At 37.5% G+C, this 27764-nt stretch overlaps 1 protein-coding gene across 3 annotated transcripts in view; it reads right to left on the bottom strand.

Moving 5' to 3' along the window:
- Positions 1-27764, bottom strand: part of UNC80 (unc-80 homolog, NALCN channel complex subunit) — a 232968-nt gene that overhangs the window by 6551 nt on the left and 198653 nt on the right. For 2 of the 3 annotated variants that reach the window (XM_010354934.2, XM_030916516.1), the window contains 10 exons: positions 21662-21862; positions 19383-19506; positions 18313-18438; positions 16945-17068; positions 16009-16215; positions 12997-13181; positions 12228-12393; positions 10584-10763; positions 7041-7179; positions 4465-4521 (listed from right to left, as the gene is read on the bottom strand). In XM_010354934.2, the coding sequence (XP_010353236.1) occupies positions 4465-4521; positions 7041-7179; positions 10584-10763; positions 12228-12393; positions 12997-13181; positions 16009-16215; positions 16945-17068; positions 18313-18438; positions 19383-19506; positions 21662-21862 (1509 nt within the window). The remainder of the gene's footprint in view (positions 1-4464; positions 4522-7040; positions 7180-10583; positions 10764-12227; positions 12394-12996; positions 13182-16008; positions 16216-16944; positions 17069-18312; positions 18439-19382; positions 19507-21661; positions 21863-27764) is intronic. The other variant, XM_010354935.2, reaches the window with a different exon arrangement.

Here is a 27764-nt window from a genome sequence, read left to right as displayed (position 1 = left end):
AAAACTGTCCAACAGAGAAAACTGGTTTCCTAAATTTTTCTTTTTTTTTTTTGAAACAGAGTCTTGCTCTGTTGCCCAGGCTGGAGTGCAGTGGTGCTATCTTGGCTCACTGCATCTTCCACCTCCTGCATTCAAGCAATTTTCATGCCTCAGCCTCCTAAGAAGCTGAGATTACAGACGTGTGCTACCACACCTAATTTTTTTTTTTTTTTTTTTTTGTATTTTTAGTAGAGACAGGGTTTCACCTTGTTGCCCAGGCTGGTCTCAAACTCCTGGCCTCAAGCAATCTTCCTGCCTCAGCCTCCCAAAGTGCTGGAATTACAGGCATAAGCCATGGTGCCCAGCCAGGTTTCCTAAAATTTTTAATCTTGGGAATGAGATATGACTGATTTCCACAGTTTTGGCCAGGTAATAGGGTGGAACAATAAGGATATAAGCAAATAAAGTTTTCTAAATTGAAGCTAACATCTTACAATATATTTAGGAGTAAATTATCTCTTATATTTTTGAGTCCATGAAAAATATCACTATGGCAAACCATATAATCTAGGTCTTAGAGAAGTAAATGCAACTGGGGTTCAGCAGAACTGTTGTGACCAATATTATCTACAAAAACCAAAAGCATCTTTTTTGAAATGTAAGGAAGTAATTTATAAGCTAGGGAAGGAAATTCAGAGAATGTTAGGAAGACAAATCTGACATAGATGACCTCTTCTCTCCTATATCAGTATAATGCCCTGGATTGCAGTATATAAATATGTATGCTTCTCCTAATGGAATATATACCTAATACTATGGAGGTATATAGTGCATAAAGCATATATTTTATAAAGTATATCTTTTATGCACTATATACACTTTATCCTTTATAAAGGATGCACTTTATAAATAAGGTATAAAGGATAGGTAAACAAGGGCCATTCACTAATGCAATAAAAATTCATATCACTCATTTCAAAATTATAAAAAAATTATAGATTGAAATATATTTCCCATAAATTAAAAATTTAAGTAGAAGCACTAGGTGAGACCAGCACAGGGAAAATTGAATTCATATTTTCATTGCTTTTATCTGTGCTTTTGGTTTCAATTTTAACATGATTAGAGAAATTTAGAGGTGGCACAAAAGACATGCAGCATCATCGTTTACCCTGAGTGATTGCCTTGTGACAGGAATGCATGAAGCCAGCCCTTCATGGGAGCAATAAGGCATCTGTAGAGAGCAGGGAAATACACAGTAAAATAAATCCTACTCCCCCTTTTCTCAATAAAAGATTATTGTTTAAAATTTACTTAACCTCAGCAACATCTGAGAAACTGTATCTTAAGTGCCACATAATTTAGAGATTACAGGCTAAAACCACATTGAAAGAGGGAATAATCTGGATCTTAGATATACTGTGAGAACTGAATTAGCAATGGCAAAGTAGATATCTGTGTATCACAACACATTTTCTTAGTCATTAATTCTCAGCTACTTAAAAAGGTTTTTTTTGTTTGTTTGTTTTTTTGGTTTTTTGTACTTTAAGAGTTCTTGCCAAGTTTTTATGCTTCGAAAGTGTGTATAATCATGAGATGGGTTCCACTATAGAGGTTATTTTTCTTTCTTTTCACCTAGACTACATAGTCTTGTTTAAATGTTTTTATTTTTCACTGTGATTAAAAGTATCCTTGCAAAATCAAATAGCATTATAACCTTTTTTTTTTTTTTTTTAAATTAAGAGTTGACTGTCAATTCCTGCCTTTCAAAATGTTCTAACATGTCTAACCAAAATCTAATTCTTTGCTGTAAACATCTGGCCATAAGTTCTTGAATAGCTTCTGTATGTCTCTATTCTTCTGGAGAGAAAACATGTCCATGGATATGTGTGTATGTTTCATGGTAGAGACAGAGAAGGAACATCTACAGTGAATTTCTGTATCTCTAAGAGCAACACTCTCTAGAGAAGAGAATTCTCCCATGGAATATTATTTCAGTTTATTAATTTCCAATACAAAGAATCTTTTCTGCAGAGCATAGCTGTTTCTAATAGGCTATTTCTGGGGATGAATCTAAAAGAAACCAGTTGGTACATTTAAAAAAAATCCTAGAAGCAATTTTCGAAAGGTATGGAAAATTTTTATTGATTTCCACCTATTTATCAGGTTATCTAGGTCTCTTCCTCATTTAGCCCACTCCATCCAACTTACCCCTTTTGTCTAAAACAAATGTACTTTCAAAACCAAATTCTCATGCAAGTTTGGTAAAATGTTATAAGAGGGTGAGAGCAGCAGAGTTTATTATTTTCCTGATATTCTCTAAGCTTTAAGGCCAGATTTTCATTAGGACTACTTGGGTGTATTTTAGGTCCTCAGTGTTGGAGTGTATGCTAAGTGTAATTACGTGGTTAATGCCTTACTACTTCAGGATTTAAAGAGTCTGCAGCTTAAAGGAAGTTCATGACAAAAATAAGAAAATCTGGAAGTAAAAGTATATCTCCTATTTTATAAACCAACCTCCTAGTAAATGCCAAAAGTTCCTCTCCTCCAAAGAGAACCTGGTGACATGATGTAGTTCAAGAGATACAATTTACAGGGTATGGCAAAAGTGGATGTGCTACTGGTTGGTAGAAAGCCTCTGTGCTATTAGAATTATTTCAGAAGCCAAAGTGAATGCCTCATCTTCCCATTTCTTAATGACCACAACTGGGTCTGGGTGACTCACACCCAGAACTAAAACACAATGGTCACAGAAAACAATGGATCAACAGTGGATGATGTAAGACAGTCATCAAAGTACTACCATGACTGACTAATTCAGTTGTAGGCAAATCAATAGCTTCGGCTCTGAACCAGTCTCACCTAGCAAAAACTTTGTGTTTATTTCCATTGACACTGGAACCAGGACACACTGAATTGGTTTAGAAAACTACAAATAGGTCCTTTGAAACCTGAGCCTACCAGAGAGGGCCAAATACTTGGGAGAGTTCATAAAAATAATCTCAAACTCCTGCCTTCTTTCACCAACCCTGTACTAGTCCTTACTCATCAAGAGTAGAATTTGGCCTAATTAGAAAAGCCCCAGCACAAAGCTAGCTAAGCGTAAGTCTGATTTAATACTCTCTACTCTCAGTAGGACACTGAAATTGTCTTCTAATCAAGGTTCCCATCCCACATGTAATTTTAAACATTAAATACCTGCTTTCTTTGAAAGCAATGACCATCCTTGCTAGACTTGGTTCAGATCTCTTCCAACACCGTGAACAAAAAAGGGAAGTCCTCTTGAGGACCGTTTTGTTTCTCAACTTCCTCCTTGCCCCCAAAGCTCCTGCTAATGGAATTAAGTCTTCACTCTGCAGCACTTCCACATTTACCACCAATAAGAGACTGATCTGTCAAGGCGAGGGCTGGCAAACACGAATGTCATGAATTATGGGTCTGGTTAAAAAAAAAAATACACCCGATGATGGACTAAATTTCCCATTTTCAATTGCAAAAGAAAATGTGAAATCTGAACAAGATGCAAAGAAAACAAAAGACAACCTTTCACAGGAACAGCCTCTCAACATTTCCTCATCTTTGTGATAAAGCAATAAACATGGATGTATTGTACTCACTATATAGTGCAAACCTGAAAGGGAATGTTATCTCTTGAGATGGCACAAAGATACTCTAAGGATGAACAAGAAGTCTCACCCCTAATGAGGATTAGTTGAGAGGTGTGAATCAACAGCACAAGATTAGGAATGTTTGACGTGGTTTATCTGAGTGTTAAAGGTGCAGTCCCCTTTTCTGAAGCTTTAAACCAGTAGCCAAGACATTATATTATTTGCATCATAAGACTTCTCTTACTTACCAAGAAATGTTTGTGTCTGACATTTCATGCAAGCTTTGGAGTCACCTTTGTGCTAGAACAGACATTCTTTATATAAGTGTTGCTGGAACAAGCTACTATAGAAGTCTGCCCAATAGCATGCATCAAAGAGAAGGAATTATAGTATATAAATTGTATCCACATTACTATTATTTTATAACATCATTGTCTGTTTTCTTACCATCCATGGTATTAGTTAAAAGACCTGTCTTGATTTAATAAGGGGCTTCTTGATGATGGGCCTCTGAAAAACAATTCTCAATAAATATCAGTGTGGGAAGGAATAATTAGATGGGATAAATTTAACATTTGGCATACCAAACTTTTTAGACATCCATGGGAAACGCCCCATAAAGAATTCTATAAATTTCTTTAAAGTAAGCTTTTCAGGCTTACTTCATTGAGATTGAGCTCTGAAGCTGAAAATGAAGGAGGGTTTGCTACACCTTTGACTTCCAGGCTCATATGTTCATGAACAACAAAGGGCAAGGAATGGAAATAGATATTAAGACGGGGCGAGAAGAGACAGAGAAGACAGAGAGACAGAGAAGACAGGGAACAGCTAGTTTCCCAGCACAGACACCAATAGACAGGTAGCATTGACACTGTACCTAGAGAGGCTGCCCTCGGCGGCCAGGCCCTGGGAGTCATCGAGGACATTAGGCTCACTGCAGGAGGGGTAGGGAGATGAAGCATTTAGGGAAAGAAAATGAAAAAAAAGAAAAAAGAAAAAAGGCATGCAATTTTCTGCTTCCAAGAACCAAAAATAAATAGATTTAACAGAACAAGGAAGGAAAAGGAGACAGTCAACCATTTCACCTTGTGCTGGGTTTGTCAAGACATAGGACTCAAGGCAATGGGGAAGGAAGGGCTTTGGATGGATACAACTCTCAGAGGAGTAACCTATTTATTGGTCAAGAGTTAAAATGAACTCCAAATGGGCCCATAGGCTCTGAAACACATTGCAGAATGAATCTGTAGAAGATGAAACTATCACTTCCTTTGGTAACCATTTGACTAGGTGGTGATTATTTTTAACCTGTCTTATGTACATGGTGTTTCATTGACCAGGACCCTGCTTCTTTCTTGTGCATTCTAATGTTAGCACACAGAAACCACTTACCATGAACTGCCATAACCAAGCTCTTGGAACTGATGCCATTAAGAAAAGCAAAGAAAGAACACAACTTTCCCTGCTAATTTTGCAGTGAAAATGCAAGTAAACAAACAGAAGGAAGATATCTTGGAAAATTCACATGGAACTCGCATTTACCTCCTTACTCTCCATCCTCTAGTGACTGAATTGTAAATGCCAAAAGAAGAAACCTGTCAGGTTGGTGAGAGAATAATTAAATTGTTTATCGATTGATATGTATGTAGCTGAACTGAGATTTGTGAACAGAAACTGTCATGCTTTATCTGTCCTTCCTTCAGCACCTCGCATTGAGCTAAGCATCTGTGAGGCACTCAATAAATACTTGTTAAATTGGAGAGAACTAAACCATTTAGAAAACTGGAGTGCCTGGCCCCAAAGAATTGAGGCTCACCTAAAAGCACACCATAAAAACAGCCTCTGTCCCTAGGAAGAGACTCACTTCTCTTATGTACAGACACAGTATTATTACCTTCGCTAGTCTTCCAAAATATGAATGAAGCCCAAACTATTTAACTATATTATTTTTTCTTGATTTCTAGAAAACAAGAAAATGTACAATCAAGATATGTATGATAGGACAAATTTTCTCCCTGCAATCAACTTGACCCCTTAATGAATATGTAAAAAGGAAATTGATGGCCTGGTTATTTTAGGTAAATAACAACAAACAACCTCTATGAAATTTCTACAATTCTATAATTTAAATAAAACTTTCAAATAATTGATTTTTTAAAATAGTCTTCATAGAACCATTCACATTGCTAGCAATTAAAAACACACTGATAGCTACCAATGTTAGCTGCTTGTGTGGCTTTATATCTTTTTTTGGACATGTTATTGTTTGGCTTTGATTTTGTTCACACTTTTTGTTTATAAGACTTTCTTTTCAAAGGAAAATTGCCAAATAGTAGGTAAAACAATTTCTTACAATGATACAAACCTTTACATAGCATTAATCTTTGTAATAATTAAATGGTACTTACATAAAACATTGCCTTCTTAAAAAGTACACAACTTGCTTATTAATGATTTATCATTTTACCCTATTCTTTGATACTCTCCAAACTTGGCCTTTATTTCACAAATTTTATTTCATCTGTGTAGTCCATGAACCATTTGCTAAAGGATTTGGGTACAGGATAATTATTCCTACACATAAACTGGTTTTATGTGAACATCACAATATGCCCTGAATTTTATTATTTTCCATGTGTGAATTGTACTACAATGAATCTATAGGTATTAAAAATAAGCAACACACTAAAATCACATAAGGTCAATTCCTTGAAAAACTCAGTCCTGAAGTGAAAATATCATCGGTTCCAAAACATTTATCTACTGAAGATAAATGTTTTGACTCACGTCAGATCATTTTCATTATACTTTTATTGTATATACATATCTTGGATTTTTTTTTACTTACATTCTTAAAAGACAGGACACACAAATAAAATATTCAAAGGGGTTTTGTCATGGAATCACAGAACTATAGATGGAGAAGTTACCTTAAAGGTCATTTTAGCAAACCTCTTCATTTTACGAAGGGAAGAACTGGATTACAGTTAAATGGCCTGCCCGAGGTCACACGCAGCGGCACAGATCCTTTTCTGCTTGGTTAAGCGTCACTACCTATAACTGAATCCTAATAATATATCAGAAGCCTAAACTTTACCAAATACATAAAGATGGTCCTAACTCTTGCCAAGTACCCATCATTAGCTTAGCTAATGATAAATCTGAAATACAAGAATGTCATTTGACAACAGAAAGAAAACCATGTGTCTATGGAAAATTTTTAAGGAGAGACAATACTTGGATGAGAAACTGGGATCCCTTCTACTAGTTTGGCTTAGAAAACTGCAAAGTGTTGCCTGCAGGAACCTAGCGGACAAATCCTTTGTGGCATGATCTGTCTAAAAGCATTACCATTGCTGGCTTCTCTTTCGGTTTTTGTAGAATAACAGGAGTGTATTTTCAGAATTTATAACTTTGCCCCCAAATGCAGAGTATAATATAACCATAGCTCTTTACCTCTGGCTGGGTAGCATGCCCACCTCAGCCTGAGGTGCAGACATGCTGGAGACATGGCTGGAGAATCGCCTCCTTCCGATGGCACTCAGGAGGTAAGCTTCTTGTTCACTTACCACGCTGGGCATGCTTATAGAGTCATCTAAAAGGGGCAAAGCAATAGAGTGTTACAAAAACTATGACACTGATCAGAAAAACCCAACCAAAACTGTACTTGGGTTCTGTCCTTGGCTTGTATACAACTTACGGCTGTCTGTAAAGCGAAATTATCACTGATCCCTTCATACAGATAAAAAAAGCTTAGACCTTTGGGGGTAATAATAATTCTTCACATCTATACATCTCCCACCCTTCTCCACTAGAACATCCTTCATGAAATAAATGTAAATTTTTACAAGTAGGCTATTTGTGAAAGTCAACAGGCATCAGCAAATTTAAGATTTGAGAAAAGCTAGCACATAATTTTTTAAAAACATTCCATAAATACTTCAGGGGACTTTGTTACTGAATGAGTCAAATACATTTCCTTGACATTCAAAAACTGCATTCAGTACAGTTACTAATTTCTAGACTGCTGAGGGAAAGACAATTTCAGATATTTTTAGGAAAAATATTTGAAAGCTATAAAATTAAGAAATAAATGCTTATTTTAACTAAATTTTTAAAATTTAAGTATGTGATCTTGTTTTCTACATAGAAGCAGATGTTTCTTTTTTGGTTTTGGTTTGTTTTTTGTTTTTGAGACACAGACTCGCTCTGTTGCCCAGGCTGGAGGGCACTGGCTCTATTTTGGCTCACTGCAACCTCCGCTTCCCAGGTTCAAGTGGTTCCCATGCCTCAGCCTCCAGAGTAGCTGGGACTAATGGCGCACAACACCACGCTTGGCTAGTTTTTTTATTTTTAGTAGAGATGGGGTTTCATCATGTTGGCCAGGCTAGTCTCGAACTCCTGACATCAGGTGATCCACACGCCTCAGTCTCCCAAAGTGCTGGGATTACAGGTGTGAGCCACTGTGCCCAGCCAGAAGCAGAAATTAATGTACTCAAATTCATATGAAAATTAGCTTTAGCACAGTATTTACGACAAAGTGACCTAATTCTAAAAGAGCTAATGTTGTTTGTTGATGAACACTAACATTCTTTGATAAACATATTGAGTTTTGGAGAACGTGTGCTACCATATAAGATCATCTGATACTATTTATTTAAAATACCAAAGTAATCATATTTCTCATTGAACTTATTTCTTTTTTTTTTTTTTTTTTTTTTGAGGCGGAGTCTCGCTCTGTCGCCCAGACTGGAGTGCAGTGGCGCAATCTCGGCTCACTGCAAGCTCCGCCTCCCGGGTTCACGCCATTCTCCTGCCTCAGCCTCCCGAGTAGCTGGGACTACAGGCGCCTGCCACCTCACCCGGCTAGTTTTTTGTATTTTTAGTAGAGACGGGGTTTCACCATGTTAGCCAGGATGGTCTTGATCTCCTGACCTCGTGATCCGCCTGTCTCGGCCTCCCATGAACTTATTTCAAATCAAACCATGAATATAAAAAGTGCTAGCAATTTTAATTTGCTATATAATCACTGACTTACAATTGATTCTTGTTATAGAATGATATTTTTTTTTTACATGTGTCCACAGGGAAGAGAATAAACAAATGTGCCTTAAAAATATAAAAAAAGTGGTAGGATAGATTGAGCTTTTCTACAAAGGCCTTTCCCAAATCCTATTGATTATTCCCCCTTATTTGTACTCACATATCACTTAACACTTATGTCCCCAGTATTTGTTTGGTGATTAATCATGTGCTGTCTTCCACTAACTCTTTTGTTCAGTGTTCTTTTTTGTAAATGTCTCTCATCTCCTCTACATAACTATATCTATTATAAGGTCTTAGAAAGCAGAGAACGTATCTTTCTCATACTTCCTTCTTCCTTATCTTATACCTGATAGGCCTTAATACAAGTCTGATTATTGAATGTAAGGAAGTTTAATTCAAAACAATGAACTGGTTTTCATACCTCTCCCTGTTTAAATTAATACACACCCATATCACAAAGACACGATACCATTTGTTAGCAATCTTGCTTTCATTGGGATCGTTGTGATGTCTGTGATCAGAGATATAAGCAAAAAATTGCATGGCTCCCCAATCCGCCTGCTGCCTCATCAGTATGTTAGTGTTGGCTTTTGGCCAGTGATATCCCTGTTTAAGTCTTACTTACTTTTCTTCCCTTGCTCCTTCCTACGGCTTAGGTCATCCATTATTTATAAGGTTACCTGCAAAATATATTTAGCTCTACAAAAATAGGTGATATCATTTCCTATAATTAATAAGAATTGCTGGGAGAGGCTACTTCAAGCATTAAAGAAAAAATTGATTTTCTTTAAGTTTTACCCATACTTAATGGATATTTAAACTGCTGATCCTTTTCTCTTTCATGGTGTTTTCTCAGTCAAGATTTCCCTAATTACAACTTTAGCTGTATTTTCATGAGCAGTCACCAGGGTGATTTAGACACAAATGTGTCTATAGGCCAGCCGCAGGACAACATGATTTTTCCTTTGATCAATGCTGAAGCTAAATCTGCAAATATTACTGGTAAGTACTGACAAAGCATTTATTTTTTCTCTTCTCTTACATTCCCAACTGTCGTAGCATATTAAAACACTTTCATTCATCTTAATTAAAATTCTAACCTCAACTCTCATTTCTTCTATTTAATTTAGTTCAGAGTAGAGCTTTTTGTTGTTGTTTGGTATGGAGAGCCTCTGAGTGAAGATCTAAACTTTGTTCTCATTCATATGGCATTGACAACACAACTTTGCTATAAACGTTATATCAGAGTATCTTAACATACAAGTGGAAAATAATTTATGCAATTTCAAGACTCCTGAAATGACAGTAGCATTTAATGGAATCTTTCACCCTAATTTTACTTTTTATAACCTCCTATGAAGCATATACATGTAGTATTTCTCCTCATGTCATAACACCAAATCTCTAGCACATGCCTTAGAAGTGTCTGGGCTGACCTAGTCACTGGGGACTCTCTTAACTCAAATTTGGAGTACTTTCCCTCAAGACAGCCTGCTGGTTTACATACTGGCTGGCAGAGCCAACTGGTCTTTTCTGAGTCCTAGGCATATACATGGCTCACTTTTCCTTGCCTAATGATGTCATTTAGGTGCCGATCAACCCTCTAAGCAAGATGTCCAGGGAAAATGAGAGTAAGTGCTTTTCTTGGTTAGTTATCCACAATTTAAATGGGAGTTAGTGGAAAAAGTTGACTATACAGGTTTAAAGAAACTTTAGGAGTCACTAACGATTTACTTTTTTCCTGAATTCTTTTTAAATGACCAAAGGATATCAAGAAATGTATAGAAAAACAGGCATTAGGAGTCATGGAATCAGTCATTTTCCCTAGAACTCCTTCTGTAAAAATGACTGGGGGATCAGAAGTGGAAAAGGTCAGAGGGCAGTAATCCTTCCCAAGCCCCTGCTCCTATGGCCAAGCCGTGTCTTCCACCCAGATTCTTGGGAATGACCTACTTTCCTCATCTTCCTCATCAGTCCGACTCAGGGTGTCCTGCGAAGCTTGCTGGGATGGCTCACTATCCTGCTCCCAGACAGTGCCCGTGCCTGTGTTAGAGCGGGACATGGTGGCCAAGCTCAGGCGGTAAGCAGAGGTGGAGGTGCCCACGGTACTGATGGATGTCTTGCCTTGGTAGGCTAGAGGATTCGAGAGACCAAAGGAAATGCATGGTGAGAATCTTAAATGTCCGCTTCAAAGTCCTCCCTGATCACTTGTAATTTTTAGGAAAGGTTTGTTAAATAATGTGTCCCAGACAAATGATCTTTATAACAAAGTTGCAAGTGAAAGTGGGGAATTTTTATTTTAAAGAATCAATATTGGCCACTGATATAATTAAATAGTTCCCTTGCCAGAGCATAACATCTGTAACAATATTAAATGCTTTGACATTGTTGCCTTTCTTATTGGTTTTCTATTTTATTTTCCAGGGTTGGTAGGATGCAAATTAACTTTGACCTGAATTGTAACTTCCAACTTGGCAATTTTTACTAAGAAATATATCTTATCTGACACAAACATATCAAAGTAATAAATAAGTTGTCTGATGTGAACCCCACCATCAGAATGCATAATCAAAACTGTTCTCATTCTCATTTTCTGGAAATTACAACCTATAAAATACCCCTCATTTCTATGTCAGGTTATTTTATTACAAAGTAAAATATTTGAATGATAATGTGTAAACTTCACCAGGATTATACTTGTCATTTTTTTGTTTTTACCACATTGTCTGCAAAGAACAATAAAAGCTTTCAAAAGAAAAGAAATAACCCTTCCCTCCCACAAAAAAGAAAACCTATCACATGTTACATTTTACTTGTGGATAATGACTGCCCTCTAATGGCAAATAATGATTTATGTTCCTCCCTCAGTAATCTGAGGATATAAGAAAGAAAGCAATGTAGTCTCAAAGAATATCTGTAGAATAATGCAAAATAATGTAAAGAAAGTACCTCCTAGTTAGCCAGCTCTGAGGGAATCAATCCTTCCCCTTCCGATGTGTGAAAAGTTAAAGTTAAAGGCTTTATAAATCAATCATACCGATCTGGTTGAAAAATCCCTTTACAATAATCATTTTCTATGCAATAGTAGTAAGTTATTTACTTGTAAATTATTTACCTATTTTCTACTGTGTCTGTTTCCTCATTCTTTACAGGGACTTTCAATTATACACCTTGAAGGTATTTGTATAGCTTAAAGGAAATAATCTACCATTAAATAGAAGTTCAATAAATGAATGTCCCCCTTCTCTTTTTCAAAAAGGAAATAAAGATAATAATTTAAACCATTTTTTTCTCCAATTAAATATTCAAGAAAGAGATTAACTACTAAAATGAAGATTAAAAAATATATAGAAAAGGAAGAAAACTAAATTCTTATGATATCCTTTTAATTTCTATTTCGTTACTGACAAAAGAGGAAGTCAAATCTAGTAGTGGTCAGATGGCTAACTTATTAGAAATCGTCAAATCTAGTAGTGTACCAAAATGGCTAACGTATTCATAGTTCCAAAAAGTGTGGTGACCTGGATGGAGGGATTCTTTGTAGGCTGTGAGTTCCATTAGTCAAAACAAATTCACAACACTCTCAGGCACACTCACCCGATCCACTATGAACTGCCTCTTTCAGAATTTTTAGTTCACTGTTGAACTCAGCAATGAGCGAGCTCTTACACAAAGGGCGTGGTATGAAGCGCCGCTCCAGCTGGTCAGCAATATGCTGGCGGGCAGAAAGCTCTTCATGATTCTCTGCTGGTTGGGCCAGCAGCTGAAAGGAAGGCATAACATTCTCAGGGCCTCAATTTTCCATCAGTAAAATGGGCTAATTGCTGTACCCATTGTTGCGAGGAATAAATAAGGTAATGCATGTGATGTTCCTAGAATGGCACTTTACACAGGAAGTGCTTAATAATTACATTGTTTTAAATCACTACCCTAAGAAATTGGGGCATGGAAAGAACAAACATAGATGGGTACTGGGGGTCTTGGAGGAAAAACATACGTTAAGTATCCTATGTTTTTCATATGTTTATTTAAAATCAGATCTCAGTCATGCCACTGAAGATAGAAGATTCTCCAAACTATTCCACTGGACCAATCTTTTGGGTGGGTAGAGTGGGGGATGATTAGTAGGGAGTGGGCAAAGTTTTACAGACTCCAATAAAGCTCTTACTGTGAAGGCATTTCTAGTGTGAAATTTTATCCTCTGGAATATATTTTTGGGTGATTTTCTCATCAAGCATGGTATTAACCGGCCCTAATAACTGGCAACGGTAGGTACTATGAGCACTCCTGCCATATTCCTGCCTCAGTAGAGAGCCACACATTTATTCGAGCTTGCCACTTTCAGGAGGAGAAGCACACACCACACCTTGCACTGGATGAAAGGGCGCAAAAGCACAAAGATGGGTATTCGGGTCCGCACGATGAAGTCGAGGAAGTCCCAAAGGGCCAGGCCTCCCACCTTCCGCAGAGCCATTTCCTTCACCTGGAGGCTCAGCCAGTACCACTGGCTTCCGAGCTGCCTCTCAAAGCAGACGAGAATCACCTTCAGCGCTTCACACCGGGAAAAGAGAAAAGTGAACCTGTGGACCTGTGCTTCAGAGGAACCCAACCTACATCCAGAGCCCTTTTTGCACCTTTAGAAATTTTCTAAATTTCTAAACTCTCTCCATGTTTCTAAAAACTTCATATGTATTCCCGAGCAAGAGTATTCTGAACATTGAAACAAAAACGTGTATGTTAAGTGTTTTGATTCTGATGAAGAGTACCTAAGTATCTTTCTTAAGTGCATCTTAAGAACTACTATTTTGGAAAATATAGAGCAATGTGGTCCACTGAATTGAAAGGAAAATATTTTATAAATACGATGTGTGGCTAATGTTTTACCTTCCAAAAGGTTTGTCATAATAACTTCATGGTAATACGGACATATCACTCACATTCTTAGCTAAAATATGGATCTTAAAAATCTTTTCCTTTTTTCTTTTAACCATAAAAATAAATATTTGTGTTACTAAAAGTAAAATAAAACCATGAAGAAGTGCACAAAGTTAAAAAAATTAAGTCCTTTTCCTTCCTAGTTCCCTTCCTGACCCCACACTAAACTGCTCCTCAGAGGTAACCAGTAAATGCGTTCAGTGTATCTTTCCAAAAATAAAAAACACCTCCTTCCTTCATTGCACCCTATGTCTATTACTAAACCCTACTAGATTTATTTGTCTGCATCTCTTTCCTCTCAGATTCTGGCAGCCCTTCACAATCTACATTTATTTTTATTTTTCAGGAAGCAGATATCCCAAACCATGTCAGGACAACCCAGAGTATTGTGAAGACGTCAAAGATGATGACGGGAGCTCCCTCTGCCACTACAGCTTGTACCATGGAGTCTGCCATGGGGCAGTCAAGTGACCTGAGCCTTCTGGACCATTCTTAACGCCCATCAATCTCAGCACCTAAACAATGTGTATACTAAACACATTTTGATTCTAATTTGGAAAACACAAAAATCTTTCTTAAGGGCATTCAGTGACTAAATGCACAAAGAAATCCAATTCTCTAAAATTCTCAAGAGTCACATATGCCTTTACCATCTTTAGGATGTTTCCAGGAAAGAACCATGCCATGTAATACAGTGAGAGATTGCAAGATTCTTTCTTACCTGTATTCCTCCTCAAAATCTCACTTTTCACAGCAATTGCTCATCTCAATTCTTTTCCCTCAACTAAACAAACAAACAAACAAAAAACAACACTCCTCTTTCTCTACCCTAATTCTGATGATGTTTTCACTGTTACTAAGCCTGTTGGCTCTCTGCCACTCTACTTTCCACCTAAACTTCCATCAGCCTAACACACAGCAGTGTATAAAAGGGGCTCAAGAACAGAGACTCATTCTAGCTTTGTCACTTATTAAGATATATGCCTTCAGGCAAGTTATTCAACCTTTCTGGGCCCCAGGCTCTTCACTCCTAAAATGAGAATAACACTAACTTCTTAGAGTTATTGAGAGGATGAGAGGATTCTATGTGGTAATAGTGTAAAGCACAGAAAACTGCTTGGTGCACAGTAAGTGCTCAAAATAAATGTAAAAACAAACTTAAAATACAGGTTCAGTAGCCTGGCCATGTAACAAAGTAAAAAGAACTCTTCACTGAAAAGGCAGACAGTGGAGAGGATGGCAGCTCATCAAGTGTCTTCTCATATCCTTCCTGTACATGGTAAACCTCTTTTCTCCATCATCCTCTGTGCAATCCTAAACTTCATGTAGGGCTCTATGATAGAGCCTAGATTTGAATTCTACTTTTGTATGCTTTGGCCAACTGAGCATCCATATGGTTTGGTCCTGGGTACATGCATTCCTTGTGTCTTTTTCTTCTTTTTAATTTTCATTGTCAATCCCCTCATTTTCAAACACATCCCATTATAATGCAGTTCAAACATCCCCCATACTCCAAACTCCAAGGACTCATTTTCATCAGTGTGTTTGTATTCATCTTATACTTCCCACCAATATCTGCTTTGGTGAATTGAAAAATGTCAGGCAACACTTTCTCATTTTGAAATTCCCCACTGCCAGTGCCCCTTGTTCTCAGTGCTATGGCAAGAGTAGTCTTTTCCTGTTGGCCCAGTTCATTCAGGGCCAAAGGGTGGCTTTCCATTGCTCCATGGGTCAGGACCAGGTTAAAGGCAGCATGGGATAATGGGAAAGTAGGAGTCAAAGAGGGAAAGGGATTGGGAAGCCTATGGGAGCAGGACTGGATTGGCCTCACTAGAGTAATGATCAAGGTGGAGATTAAAGACATTTTAAGGGAGGAAAAATAGCTAGTAGGGGGCATAACATATTGCAAAGTCACCAAATCTTGCTGCACAGGATGTAGACTACCCAACTCCAGAACCCCATTTATATAGGTGACAGACCAATAAGCCCCACGTGTTGTGCAATGCTGTGTCTTTGTATACTAGACTGAGTTTAGATCTCATAGCAGCTACTGAATCTCACTAGTGAACTTGTACTTAATCAGCATGGAAGAATCTTTACTGCAGATGCCTTCCTTACAAACCCAGACACTCTTATATAAAACAGCCAAGTAATTTAGGCATGGCAGATGTGAAACCACGTTGTTTTTTGGCATATGTTTACTGAAGGAAACCAGACTCTTTTGCAAGGGTAATGTTTCTTGTTCAAGTGGCTTCTTTAAATACATTCTGGATTGAGGTTTCTTTAAATATATTCTGGTTTAAGGTCTCTCCAAATTCTTTCTGAGTTAAGTTGGAACTTACCTAAGTACATCTATTTATTTATCTATCTAGCTATCTACACATATGTTTTCACATATATATACATACACATGCACAAACAGAGAGATAGAGAAAGTACCAACCCAAGTATGCTGCTTGGCTGGTGGACTCAGCCAGCCCTTCCCTGCGCAAGTCTTTCCCTGCATCCCCAGGGGTGGAGCAGTGGGCTGGGGAGCTCTCTAACATGAAATTCTTGCTCCTAGATGTGCTGATGATCCGCGGTGGCAGGAGCACATTGATGACCGTCTGCAGCAGCAGCTGCACCTCAGGCTGCTCCAGCCAGGGACTATCTGAGGGGCAGAATTTGGAAGAGGGAAGTGGAAAGAAAAACATCACAAGGTAGACTGTCCACATTAGATACAGAAAAACTCAGCTCTTTCCAAGTCCAAACTACAACACCCTAGAAATTCAGGTGTTTCCCATCAAGTACAGCTTCACCAATGGACAGAAACAGTGTTCCTGGCATCTGAGTATTTTCTCCATAGTGGGTACCCAAAACCTTGTGGTCTTAGCCAAATGTCTTGCTTACCATTTCAATCTCCTTTCTTTTTGCGAATACTCATGATGCACTGTACTTACATTTGAGATAAACTTTTTCTAAAAGAATCCCTCTACCCCTAAGAAGAAAGAGTAATGAAAATACATTGGAATTTAATGACAGTGGCAGGATTTCTGCTAAACTCAGTGTCCTGTAGATTGTACAAGTTTGTTCACCTGTCAATTCTTACTCAATGAATACCATTTTCTCAACTGAATTGAACCACTGTTCCCTGATTTTTGCTGTACTGAAATGTCTTTAAATAGGATGTATCTTCTAAGAAGTACAGCAGAGAAACTCTGGTCCCAGGTAGCTAAACTGAAAAGAAAGAAAAACTCTTATTCCCTGAGATGACCCTATTTAAATCATTCAGATTGACTTCAGTGATAGCCTTCATGGGAACAGGAAAAAGAAATAACAGCCTGACATTTAAGAAAACACAACGACAATGATAAATTTCCTTTAGTTAAATTAATCAGACCTTTGCTTCCAGATCCTACTGTGAGCACAAATGGGATGAGCAGATTTAAAAGCATCCCCTCCCTTCGCTCTTGATTGGTGAATGGGGAGATCACATGGCTTAAAGGAAAATCTTCTTTTAAAGCCTGTGCAGCAATAATAGAAAAAAAGATTAATTGACCACCACACCCATTTAGTATGTTTGTTTTTACACAGTATGATGGAGACGGTGACTCCCTGCTGGCTGCTCCTGTAAACTATGAGTTCAATTGTCATCTGCAGAGCATACAAGCTTCACCCAAAACTGATACTTTACCATTGTCTTGATATAATTGAGAGCTATATACCTAAAAAGATAGTAACATCTTGAATATTAAATGAAAAATTAAAATACTTATGGTCAGGTACAAAAACAACTTCATGTCCCCATTAATTTTCTCTATTTTTCTACCAATAAATATTTTAACAACAAAGGAGAAGGAAGAAAATCAGAACTTCTCACTTGCTCCATTTTGGAGTTATTCCTCTGGCACCTGCCATGAAAGGCCTTCTTCAAGCCAGGAAACAATATGCAATATAGAAAGAAATATGTGATCTTTGTACACAAGCTATTAAAGTGTATCACTTTAAGGATGTCACTCTTCTGCACAGTAGCCATAGCTCTTACTTGATCTCTTTTCTATCATCTACCCATTCTCTGGTTGATGAGCCATCAAGCTTGGTTGTCAAACAATGGATGGGTCAGTTATCCACTTACATCAGTTGTGTACTTTCCATTGATTATAGAGCTTTCCAGTGATTTTTCATTCTCTAAAACTGGGTGACACACAGAAATAAGAGAGTTGGGATTCTGCAGTTCTGTTTTTTTTTTTTTTTTTTTTGCCTTGGGAATGATTATTTTAATTTTAAGAAATAAATTAAGGGGGAGAATTTTCTTTAAAAAAGCACACATAATATTCAACCCACAATCATTAAAGAAAATTAAGATATTCAAAGTCTAGCGATAACATTTGAAAGAATTTTACATTGCAATTCTTTCTGAAAATAATTTAAAACCAGACTGTGAATATTACTGCCTCTTTTAATTAACAATTGTGAGCTGATTATCTGTGAACCATTATTTTGCACACATTTTAAATGACTGAAGTGGTTCCTGAAGTTGTGGCAGGACTAAATGACTCTGCTATATTTGAGATCTCAAGAAGAATTACAGAAGCACAACTTAGGGCCAAGCTCAGGGCTGAAGCTCCAAATCTATAAAAGTTTGGAGATGTTTACACTTTTGTTTCACAGATTTTGCCCAGCCTTTGCAGAAAAAAACGAGAACACCATGATCTGGTGCCTCAACCAGCAACTTAATGAGCGTGACAAACAGGTAAGGCAGTCACACCTGTATCTGCAACGCTACAAGCCGGACAACAGCTGTGCTGAAGGGTAGAGGTGGTGAGAGATAAGGGCTGAGATGAAGAAGGGGTAATCCATCAGCAACACTGGAAGGTCCTACCACTCCCATGACCTGAAATACAAACAGAGCACATGACCAGCCTTGACTATTGCAACTTCATGCAACTGTAGTAAGGGAGTCTCAATGATGATGATAATAAAAATAATAAATTGAAGGTTGGGCATGTTACTTTCAATCATTTCTTTCTTGATGCCTTCTGAAGGCATGTAATGTCTGGAGTCAGATCGAACATTACACTGAATTCAGCCAAGGTTTTGTAGAATGTTGTTTATAGTTAACTATGTAAATAATGAGAGATGAATCAAAAAGCTATTCTAATCAGGAGATTGGACACTTACTTGTGAATTCAAAGGAATGCAGTCAACATTCCTTGATGGAGCAAATACTGACAACAATGATGATGGCAACAGCTCTATTTGCACTAGGCATTCCAACTACAGAGTTATTGCTCAGCTAGTGAAGCAGCAGGTCCTATTTAATGAGATGCTCTAACATGGTTTCCATACATTTTACAAGACCTTGTCAGGACCAGACTCTAGATATTACATAAACAATTAAAAAATTTTTTTTTCTTCACATAAATCCTAGACTGGCCAACTCATAGTGTCATTTTGCACCATAAAAGAAAAAAATCCTCTTTGCATTTTAAGTTCCCCCATCCCAGACTACCTCAACTTCTAGCCAATTGTGCAGGCTCCACCACCCCACTCTCCAACTGGCAGCCCTCAACTCTCAGCGCAACTTGAAGAGGTGAATTGTCAAAGTAGTGCATGGGAAGCAGCACACCAAAATCCCTTCTGTGTAGGGATGGGTTCCTGGATCTCCCCACACACCACCTTGAAATGTACCTCACTATTTTCAGTGTCACCTGAGCCATCTGTTTTCATGGGCAGATAGGGGCGCAAAGTGGTTGACCTGTAAATCTTCAATTCAGAGAAGTCAATAGCAGAGTTACATTGTGCAAAGTTTCATAAGATTGCCACTTGGCTACTCACCAGATTGACACAGACATTGATCAGTGACCTAAGGTGAGGCAGGAAGGATATGATTGGCTGCCTCTGAAGTGTCAAACAAACCCCTTCAATCAAATTGCTGGCAGGCTCCCACTCAACCTGTCGCCTGGAATACAATATAGGTGCCATTAGCGGCTTGGCTCCCTTCTGGAGAGTCTGAAACAAGTGAATGAGACAGTGATTCTGACGCCATCTAAGACAGGATGTGTCTCTGGGATGAAGTTTACCCATATTGTTCCAAAAGCACAGAGCACACTGGGAGGGGAAGAAGATACTGAAAACGTAGCAGAGGCAGGCCTGCCCCATTCGACTAAATCTATTGAAGAAAAAACAAAGATGATGAACGGGTTGCATTTTAATTTCCCTGGTTTTAGCTTTGATAGAGGGTCCTACGACTACCATTGTAGAAAACTGATCACAGGGGTAATTACTCCCAATAAAACTAATCTGACCCCAGCTACATTTCTGAAACCTGTTTATCAGACTACACATGCCCATCAGTTTTTATACCAGACTACCACTGATTTGATTTATATAGCTTAACTCCTGCCAAGAAGATCACATTAGAAGAAAATAGTTTACTTAAACAATATTCTTTCTTGGCCTCCCAAGAAATGATATGTATTTTTTGGCTACTTTTTATGGTAGTATAAATGGTGTTACTGTATACATAACCCAATTAAATGAATACAGAATTTTCTGTAATAAAAGTAAATCCATTTCATAATTATCCTAGTACTGAAAGATTCATCCCTATGGCCCCAAAATAAACAACTTGGGCTTTACTGATATTAACAGTATTTCCTTATATTTTTCTGGCAATATTTTCTAAGCTTATATTTCCTAGCAAAATGGGATCTGCAACGACAAATGGAAACATATCCATAAATGAGGCTGTGTGACATCTCCGACACTGAAGGTAATGTGCAGATCAGGTTCAGCCAACATTTATTGTGTTGAACTGAGATCACCTAATGAATTTAAATCCAAGCCAACTCTATATTCATAGCATATCTCTCAAGAAAACTGCCTACAACTGACCAACACCGTGTACTAATCCAGAAATCTACTTTTGGGAAGCATGATGTTCTTTATAGTGGGCTTAATTGTATGAGAAATGGGTCATTTTTGGAGATGTTTAACATCTTTAGATACGAAGTATTTAAGAAAGGAATTTATTTCAACACACCCTTGTGAGACAGTTATAAATCTTTGATAAGCCATTTGCTGATAGACACAAATGTTCTATTGGGATCACTACAGAAACAGTGTTTTAAAACAGGCATTTCCATGCCATTGAAATACATAACCTTGAAATAATGTATAGGCAGTCATCGCCACGGTATAAAAGAATATAAAAACAAATAATCAATTATTATAATAAAAATTTTCAATTTGCTTTAATGACTCCTGAAGGCTGGATTAGTGTGGAGGAGATGATGGACTAATATCTGAAAAATTCTGATGAATTGAACATTAAGTGCTATAAATTCTTGGGAGGGAGTTGCACTGATTTTTGGGTTTAGTTTAAAAGGACAGAAAATGTTCTCACTAACCCAAACTTGAAATTTCTGAGTAAGTGGGTTTACCAGTATTAACCTGTTGAACTATCTGCTCACTATCACTATAGTTTCCAAACTCGGTTCACATCTCTGACTGGTTCAAAAACATCTGCTAATATGTAGGCTACCAATGAATATTTCCCAGGTCACTGAACAAAGATCAAGTGTTAATAGTGTTCATTAGCACCACACTGAATTAGGTTAAAAAGTGAAAATTAGGTGTTTGTTTTCAATCCTGCGAATTTTTAAGCTGCTGCGTGGCGATTATTGTAAAGCTTGGAATTTCTCTAAACTGGTACCTAAATATGTTAACTAACTACGTTAAATATAGTATTTTGAACATAAAATTCATTTTCTTTTCTCATTAGTTATTTCATTTATAACGCCTACCCTCCCTTATTTTAAAAGGGATTAAAGGGTACTAATTGAAATTTTTATTTGTGTCAGATGGGGAGCGTGACAGCTAAGAAATGGATAGATTTTTCAAGATAAGCACATATACTTTTAAAGAAAATGTTATTTTTCTCAAAATGTAGGCTTTGCTACTTAGGCATTCATAGACCCTGTTAACCATGTACATATACCAAAGAAAACTTTCAAGTCATTCATTCAACTCCAGAATGATCCACCATCTTAAAAAATGAGAAATCTTAACTTTGACATTTGTGATAGCAACAGCTAACTAGGAGGCATTCTCACCTCAAAGTAGGCATCTTATGAATTTTGTTGAACATTCTATCCAATCTTTTTAAAATGAGGATGAGGGCCGGCCTCACTGCCTCAGCTGTCCAGTCGGTAATGGGTAGCATCTCCATGATGTAGCGCCGAAGCCCACGACTCTCCATTGTCTGAGTGTCATATGGTGCCAGCTTCAGAAGGGAGTGTGCAATTTCTGCCAACCTAAAATATATACATGCATATATATGAATATATAAAATAAGCGTAGAATTACACAATGGGAATTTTTCTACACAGCATCATATTAATCACCCCTTCCAGACCACCTACTCCCTGAACTAAGAACATTCTTCCCAACATCCTCTATCCCTCTGCTCTCCCATATACCGGAACAGTGATACCTACACATCCATATTAATAGAGAATCATAGAATGTTTCAGAAACGACATGTAAAGAGCATCTGATAAAGAAACTACAATCCAGAGATTAAGGATAGGCCAAATATATTTAGGGAATGTCACTTCTGAGGATGTACATGTATATTATATATATGACATATATGCATATAAAAGAGAACCTAACTTTAATGAACAATAAAATCACTACTATCAAATGTCCTTGGAAATTTCACAGCTTCAGAACTCCCTCAGTACCCATAGTCAAGGTCAAAGCCACCTAATAAAAAATGCTCCTGGTTTTTGTTGCAACCCAAGGAGTTCTTCAGGCTCCATTTCCATTCCTCTCCTTTAAAGCCTCCTCCTCTCTGTTGGTCTTATACATGGATCCTTTCTCTCTGTTGAGATTCTTTATATAATAGACCCAGTTGTACTGTCTGAATGACATTGGTTTTGGTCATCTTCTTCTTAGAAATCTACTTCTTAGATTTCCCAACTCGGTTCCATACAGAAACTGCCAGAGGGAAAGTTGTGCTTCCCTCAGGGTTGGCCAACGCTTGTAGTCACCAGACCCAAGTGTTGATGTTCTAAGTGTTAGATTTTCTGAAGGAGAATTGGCCAAATAGATTAATTGGGCAAATAAAGTTTCTAGTAAATGTAACAGTTAACGAAATAATCTTCAGAACTAGATATGGATTACCAATTTCCAAATAATAGATAATACAAATATAAAGATGTACATAGCCTTAAAGCCAACTTAATTTAATTTTGTATGAAGGAGAAAGTATTTAAACACTTTACAGTGGCTCCTGATAAAATATATTGAGTAGATCCAGAATGTGTACAAGATAATATTAAGAGGTAATGTATACTCATTAATAAAAATATCTTACAACATGCTGTATGATTTGAGCTTGATTTTTTTTTCCTCAAAAAAAGCTTATATTCTAAAAAATACACCTAAGACACAGTGGCTGAAATGTTCATATTCTTTGTCAAGATACTGAAAATTCATTTGAATACAAATTTCTTCAGGAAGGGTAATACATTAAGTTACTACCACCCATTATTTGAATCTTTGGCTTCAATCAGTACATGCTGAGTTAGTCAGGCAAAGGATTCTATGGAACTGGAATGTAGGACAGAGGATTCCTGATGGAGGAGGGGAGCAGAGAGGCATAATGTTACCTAGGAATGCATGTGTGGATGGCATCAGCAGGAGCAGCCATACCATACATGGACATTTTTCAGGATTGTTACTAAAGAGAGGAGGAGATTTGAGATAAACGGAAAAATAACGTTTGTTTGTTTGTTTGTTTTGACAAGTTTGTACTGGAAAAGCTCTGAAAATAATCTTCCCTGAGTCATGGAATCTTAGGGTTGAAAAAGCTCATAATAGTCATAATATCCTGTAGGCAGTCAGGTTCACACTGGCACCTCTTATTTATTTTTATTTTTATTTTTTTTAAACACAGATTAAAAGGAAAATGAAAAAAATATAATTTCCCAGGACTTCCAATAATCTCATAAATAAGAACTTCTGACTGGGCGTGGTGGCTCACGCCTGTAATCCTAGCACTTTGGGAGGCCGAGGCCGGTGGATCATGAGGTCAGGAGTTCAAGACCAACCTGGCCAAGATGGTGAAACCCTGTCTCTACTAAAAATACAAAAATTAGCTGGGCGTGGTGGTGGGTGCCCATAATCCCAACTACTTGGGAGGCTGAGGAGATTGTGCCACTGCACTCTAGCCTGGGTGACAGAGCAAGACTCCATCTAAAAAAAAAAAAGAACTTCTAAGGTCTGGGCCCAGAAATCTGTATATTTTTAACTTTTATTTTGGAAAATCTCAAACATATAAAAAGGTAGAGAGATGAGCATATAGTAAGCCCCCAATATACCCATCACTCAACCTCAGTCTCCCAGGTAGCTGGGACTACAGGTGCACAGCTCCATGCCCCGCTTATTTTTATAGTTTTTGTAGAGATGGGGTTTTGCTATGTTAACCAGGCTGGTTTTGAGCTCCTGGATTCAAGCAATCTGCCTGCCTTAGCCTCCCAAAAGTGCTGGGATTACAAGTGTGAGCCACTGTACTCGGCCTACAGTGACTCTTGTTTTACTTATACCCTCAAACACTCCCCCTTTCCCCACCCTAGACTATTTTAAAGTAAATCCCAAGCATCATATCATTTACCCAGACATATTTCAGTATGTGTCTCCAAATTATGGACTCAAGAAAAATTAAACACAACACAATATGACATTTAACAAATTAAAAATAATTCTTCTTTTTGAAAAATTCCAAATATCCAGTCAGTTTTCAATATTCACACACTATCTCATACTTTTTTTTTTTTTTTTTTTAGAAATTAGGAAAAAATAAGGCTCATAAATTTCAATTTGTTGATGTCTTTAAGTCTCTTTTAATATGTAGATTTCCCCCTCCTCTGTACTTTTTTGCTATCTTGACTTTTTTTTTTGAGACGGAGTCTCACTCTGTTGCTAGGCTGGAGTTCAGTGGTGCGATCTCGGCTCACTGCAACCTCTGCCTCCCAGGTACAAGTGATTCTCCTGCCTCAGCCTCCTGAGTAGCTGGGACTACAGGTTCGTGCCACCACGCCCAGCTAATTTTTGTATTTTTAGTAGAGACGAAGGTTTCACTATATTGGCCAGGATGGTCTTGATCTCTTGACCTCGTGATCTGCCCACCTCGGCCTCCCAAAGTGCTGGGATTACAGGCGTGAACCACCGCGCCTGGCCTTATCTTGTTATTTATTAAAGAAATTCTCTGTAGCAACACTCTGAATTTTGCTGATTGAATCTCCACGGTGTAATTTAATCTATCCTACTGCCTTTGTATTTAATTCAATTGGAAGTTAAATCCAGGGCCTACATCTGCAGACTCAGTTTTGATTTTTTGGCAAGAGTACTTAGCAGGTGGTGGGTGTGGTGTGTACTTCTGCCAGGAGGTACAGGATTCCTAGTTGTCACTCGTTTTATGATATTAGCTGTTCTTAGTCACTGCACAGATCCACTGATGCATTAGGAGTAGTGCAGTGGTAATATCATATAATTCTTTATCTCACATATTAACTATAGCATTGTAATAAAGAGAAATGGTGATTACTCCAAGAGAACAAAAGACTGAATAACTGTTTGAAAGGATCTAGAGGGTAAGAGCTTCTCAGTTGATTTTGATAGACATCCTGGTTTACAAATCACAGCCAAGGCCATTACCTCTCTAATTATTTAGATTGTTCTACAATTGCTTTATGTGACTAGCTCCATGGATAGAAAATTCACTACTGTACAAGGCAACTTATTTCATCTTTGGAGGTCCACACTGTGAGAGGTTACTTTCATGTTAGGCCTCAAAATTCCCTTTAATTTCTTCCTACTAGGCTTAATTCTGAAAGCATAAATCCAATCCATCTTCTCCATCATGACCCTTCATTATCAAGAAATAGTTATTGTCTCCTAATTCCCACTGTCTTCTCTCCAAACTGAACATATTCACATTGTCCTGGAATTGTGTGTGAATGTGAGTGCTTTAAAGAAATCATTTTAAACGCTTATACATTCTTTCGTTTATCTCTTTCTCATGAATTTGATATACAGAAAATAATTCTTTACTTCTCAGGTTATTTGTGTGACAAATAAGAGTATATCTATATGCACTTATTTCTTTTCTCTTATTATTTTAAAGATAACATTGAGAAGTGCTTGTGAAATAATCAATCTGTCTATTTTAAGTTTCCAAAGAATACTTAAAGCTGAATTTAAGCGCCATTTTATGGATTACTACCTGAATTTCTCTAATTCCTGGTCACGTGACAAAATAAATTTGTTTTGCACATAAAACAAAATTTCCCTTTCCCACAGTCTTTGCTGTACTATCACATGCATAATCAAAACACTTTCCTATGGTTCTTTCCCAGTGGGAACACAAGAGATTTTCCCATTGAGAGGGTGAGGGAGAGAGGAAAAGAGAAAGAAAGAAAATGAGAGAGATAGAGACTGCACATGAGAGAGAGAGAGAGAGAGAGAGAGAGAGAGAGAGAGAATTTGCAGATTCTGTTATCCAGCTGCTTTGGCAGCACTAGGTTGGACAAATGAAGCAATACATTTCTGTAGGGCAGAGACTCTATCTAATCAAGAATATTTTCGTCAAGAGCCTTGTAATCAACCATACATTCTGCAAATTCAGAAGTACAGATTGCCTTAGCAATGCTTCTTAACTTGTTGGTTTGATTCGAATTATTTCGGCAAACATTTGTATTTTTTATATCATCCCATTTCTCTTTCTCTTTTTAAAAATCAACTTTTCATCCTTGGGTTACATTATCTATTCTTATAATTTAAGAACGATTTAATACTACCCTCAATTCACAAATTTATATATTAAGCTCTGACTTCTACATATATTCAAGGGCGCACTTAATTTATAAGAGGAGACTTAATTACATCCTTTGCTTAGTGTAAGTTCAAAGCATCTGGATCCGCCCCTACTCAGCAACACAGAATATCTCTATTTGGTCAGAGACTATGGCAGGCCTGTCTTTTTCAAAAGCTTGTTGTGAGAAATGGCATTAATAAAGGCATTTAGTCTAAACATTTCCTGGGCAATAAAAATGTTGCCCTCCTATCGACCCAGGCCATGGAATAGCTGTGCTCTTGAATGACATTATCCTGGCTTCAGATCAATTGCTTTTGCTGAACTGCATTATGACATTGTGCCAACTTTATATACTAACAGGCATCCAGCCATGTACAACCAGCACTTTATCTACTATAGGGATGTTGTTGAGGACTCTGTTCTTACCACTCTTTCCTTTTAACAAACACCAACCAGGAGACTGTTGAAGCTCAGAAGGCAATACCCCAAAATGAAGACCTCAGAACTTAAAGTGTTTCACTGATCTTCTCCTGCCCTCCTCTCTGTGGCCTCTCATTCTTTTCCAAGGCTAGCCATGGAAACTGGAGACCCTTTTCCTCAAAGCAGGTCATTGAAACCAGAACCCTTTTTCCTGAAGCCAGCCATAAAACTTAAAGATATTACACTAATTTTCCCCTATCTTTCTGTGTAAAAACTAACCATACAGAAACTGTCTGACCCATCTTGTTTGACTGTAGGTCATAAGAACGCCCCCTTTCCAGAAAGGGTCTTGCCCCATTCCCAGAAGGAAGGAATGCTAACCAGAAAGGCCAAAAAGAATCTAAAAACACAGGCCATGCTGGATTTCCTCACTTGGTCTAATGAGATCATACACTTTTTGTCCAATCATATTTATTCAAGGCTATCCATACTTTGTTAAACAAAAATGGAGAGCTTCCTCTGTATTTTTGGGTCTTCATCCTGAAGGCTCCTGTGTCAGGTAAAACTATGATCAAATACATTTTCATGCTTTTTGATTATGATCTGCCTTTTATCAGTTGATTTTCAGCAAACCTTCAGAGAGTCAAGGGGAAGATTTCCCTTGGCCCCTACAAGATTTTTCTTGTTCTTCGTATTTTAAAAAAGTATTGTTTCACCAAGCAACTGTTTTGTTTTTAACTTATTTATATTATGATTTTGTAATTAATCTTTTTTTCACTCATTGCTTTGATAACTAAGAAAGTCAAATTTATGGTTCATGAATAAAATCTAATATGATCTTATATTGATTTCCTGTGCTAATATTATCATAAAGATAATTAACTCCTTGAAAATCTTTCACATTATCCTGACTC

The sequence above is a fragment of the Rhinopithecus roxellana genome, chromosome 14 (genome assembly GCF_007565055.1).
Source record: "Rhinopithecus roxellana isolate Shanxi Qingling chromosome 14, ASM756505v1, whole genome shotgun sequence".
NCBI classification, from domain to species: Eukaryota; Metazoa; Chordata; class Mammalia; order Primates; family Cercopithecidae; genus Rhinopithecus; species Rhinopithecus roxellana.
The sequence above is the reverse complement of the archived record's forward strand: the minus strand, read 5'-3'. Positions and strand labels throughout refer to the sequence as shown.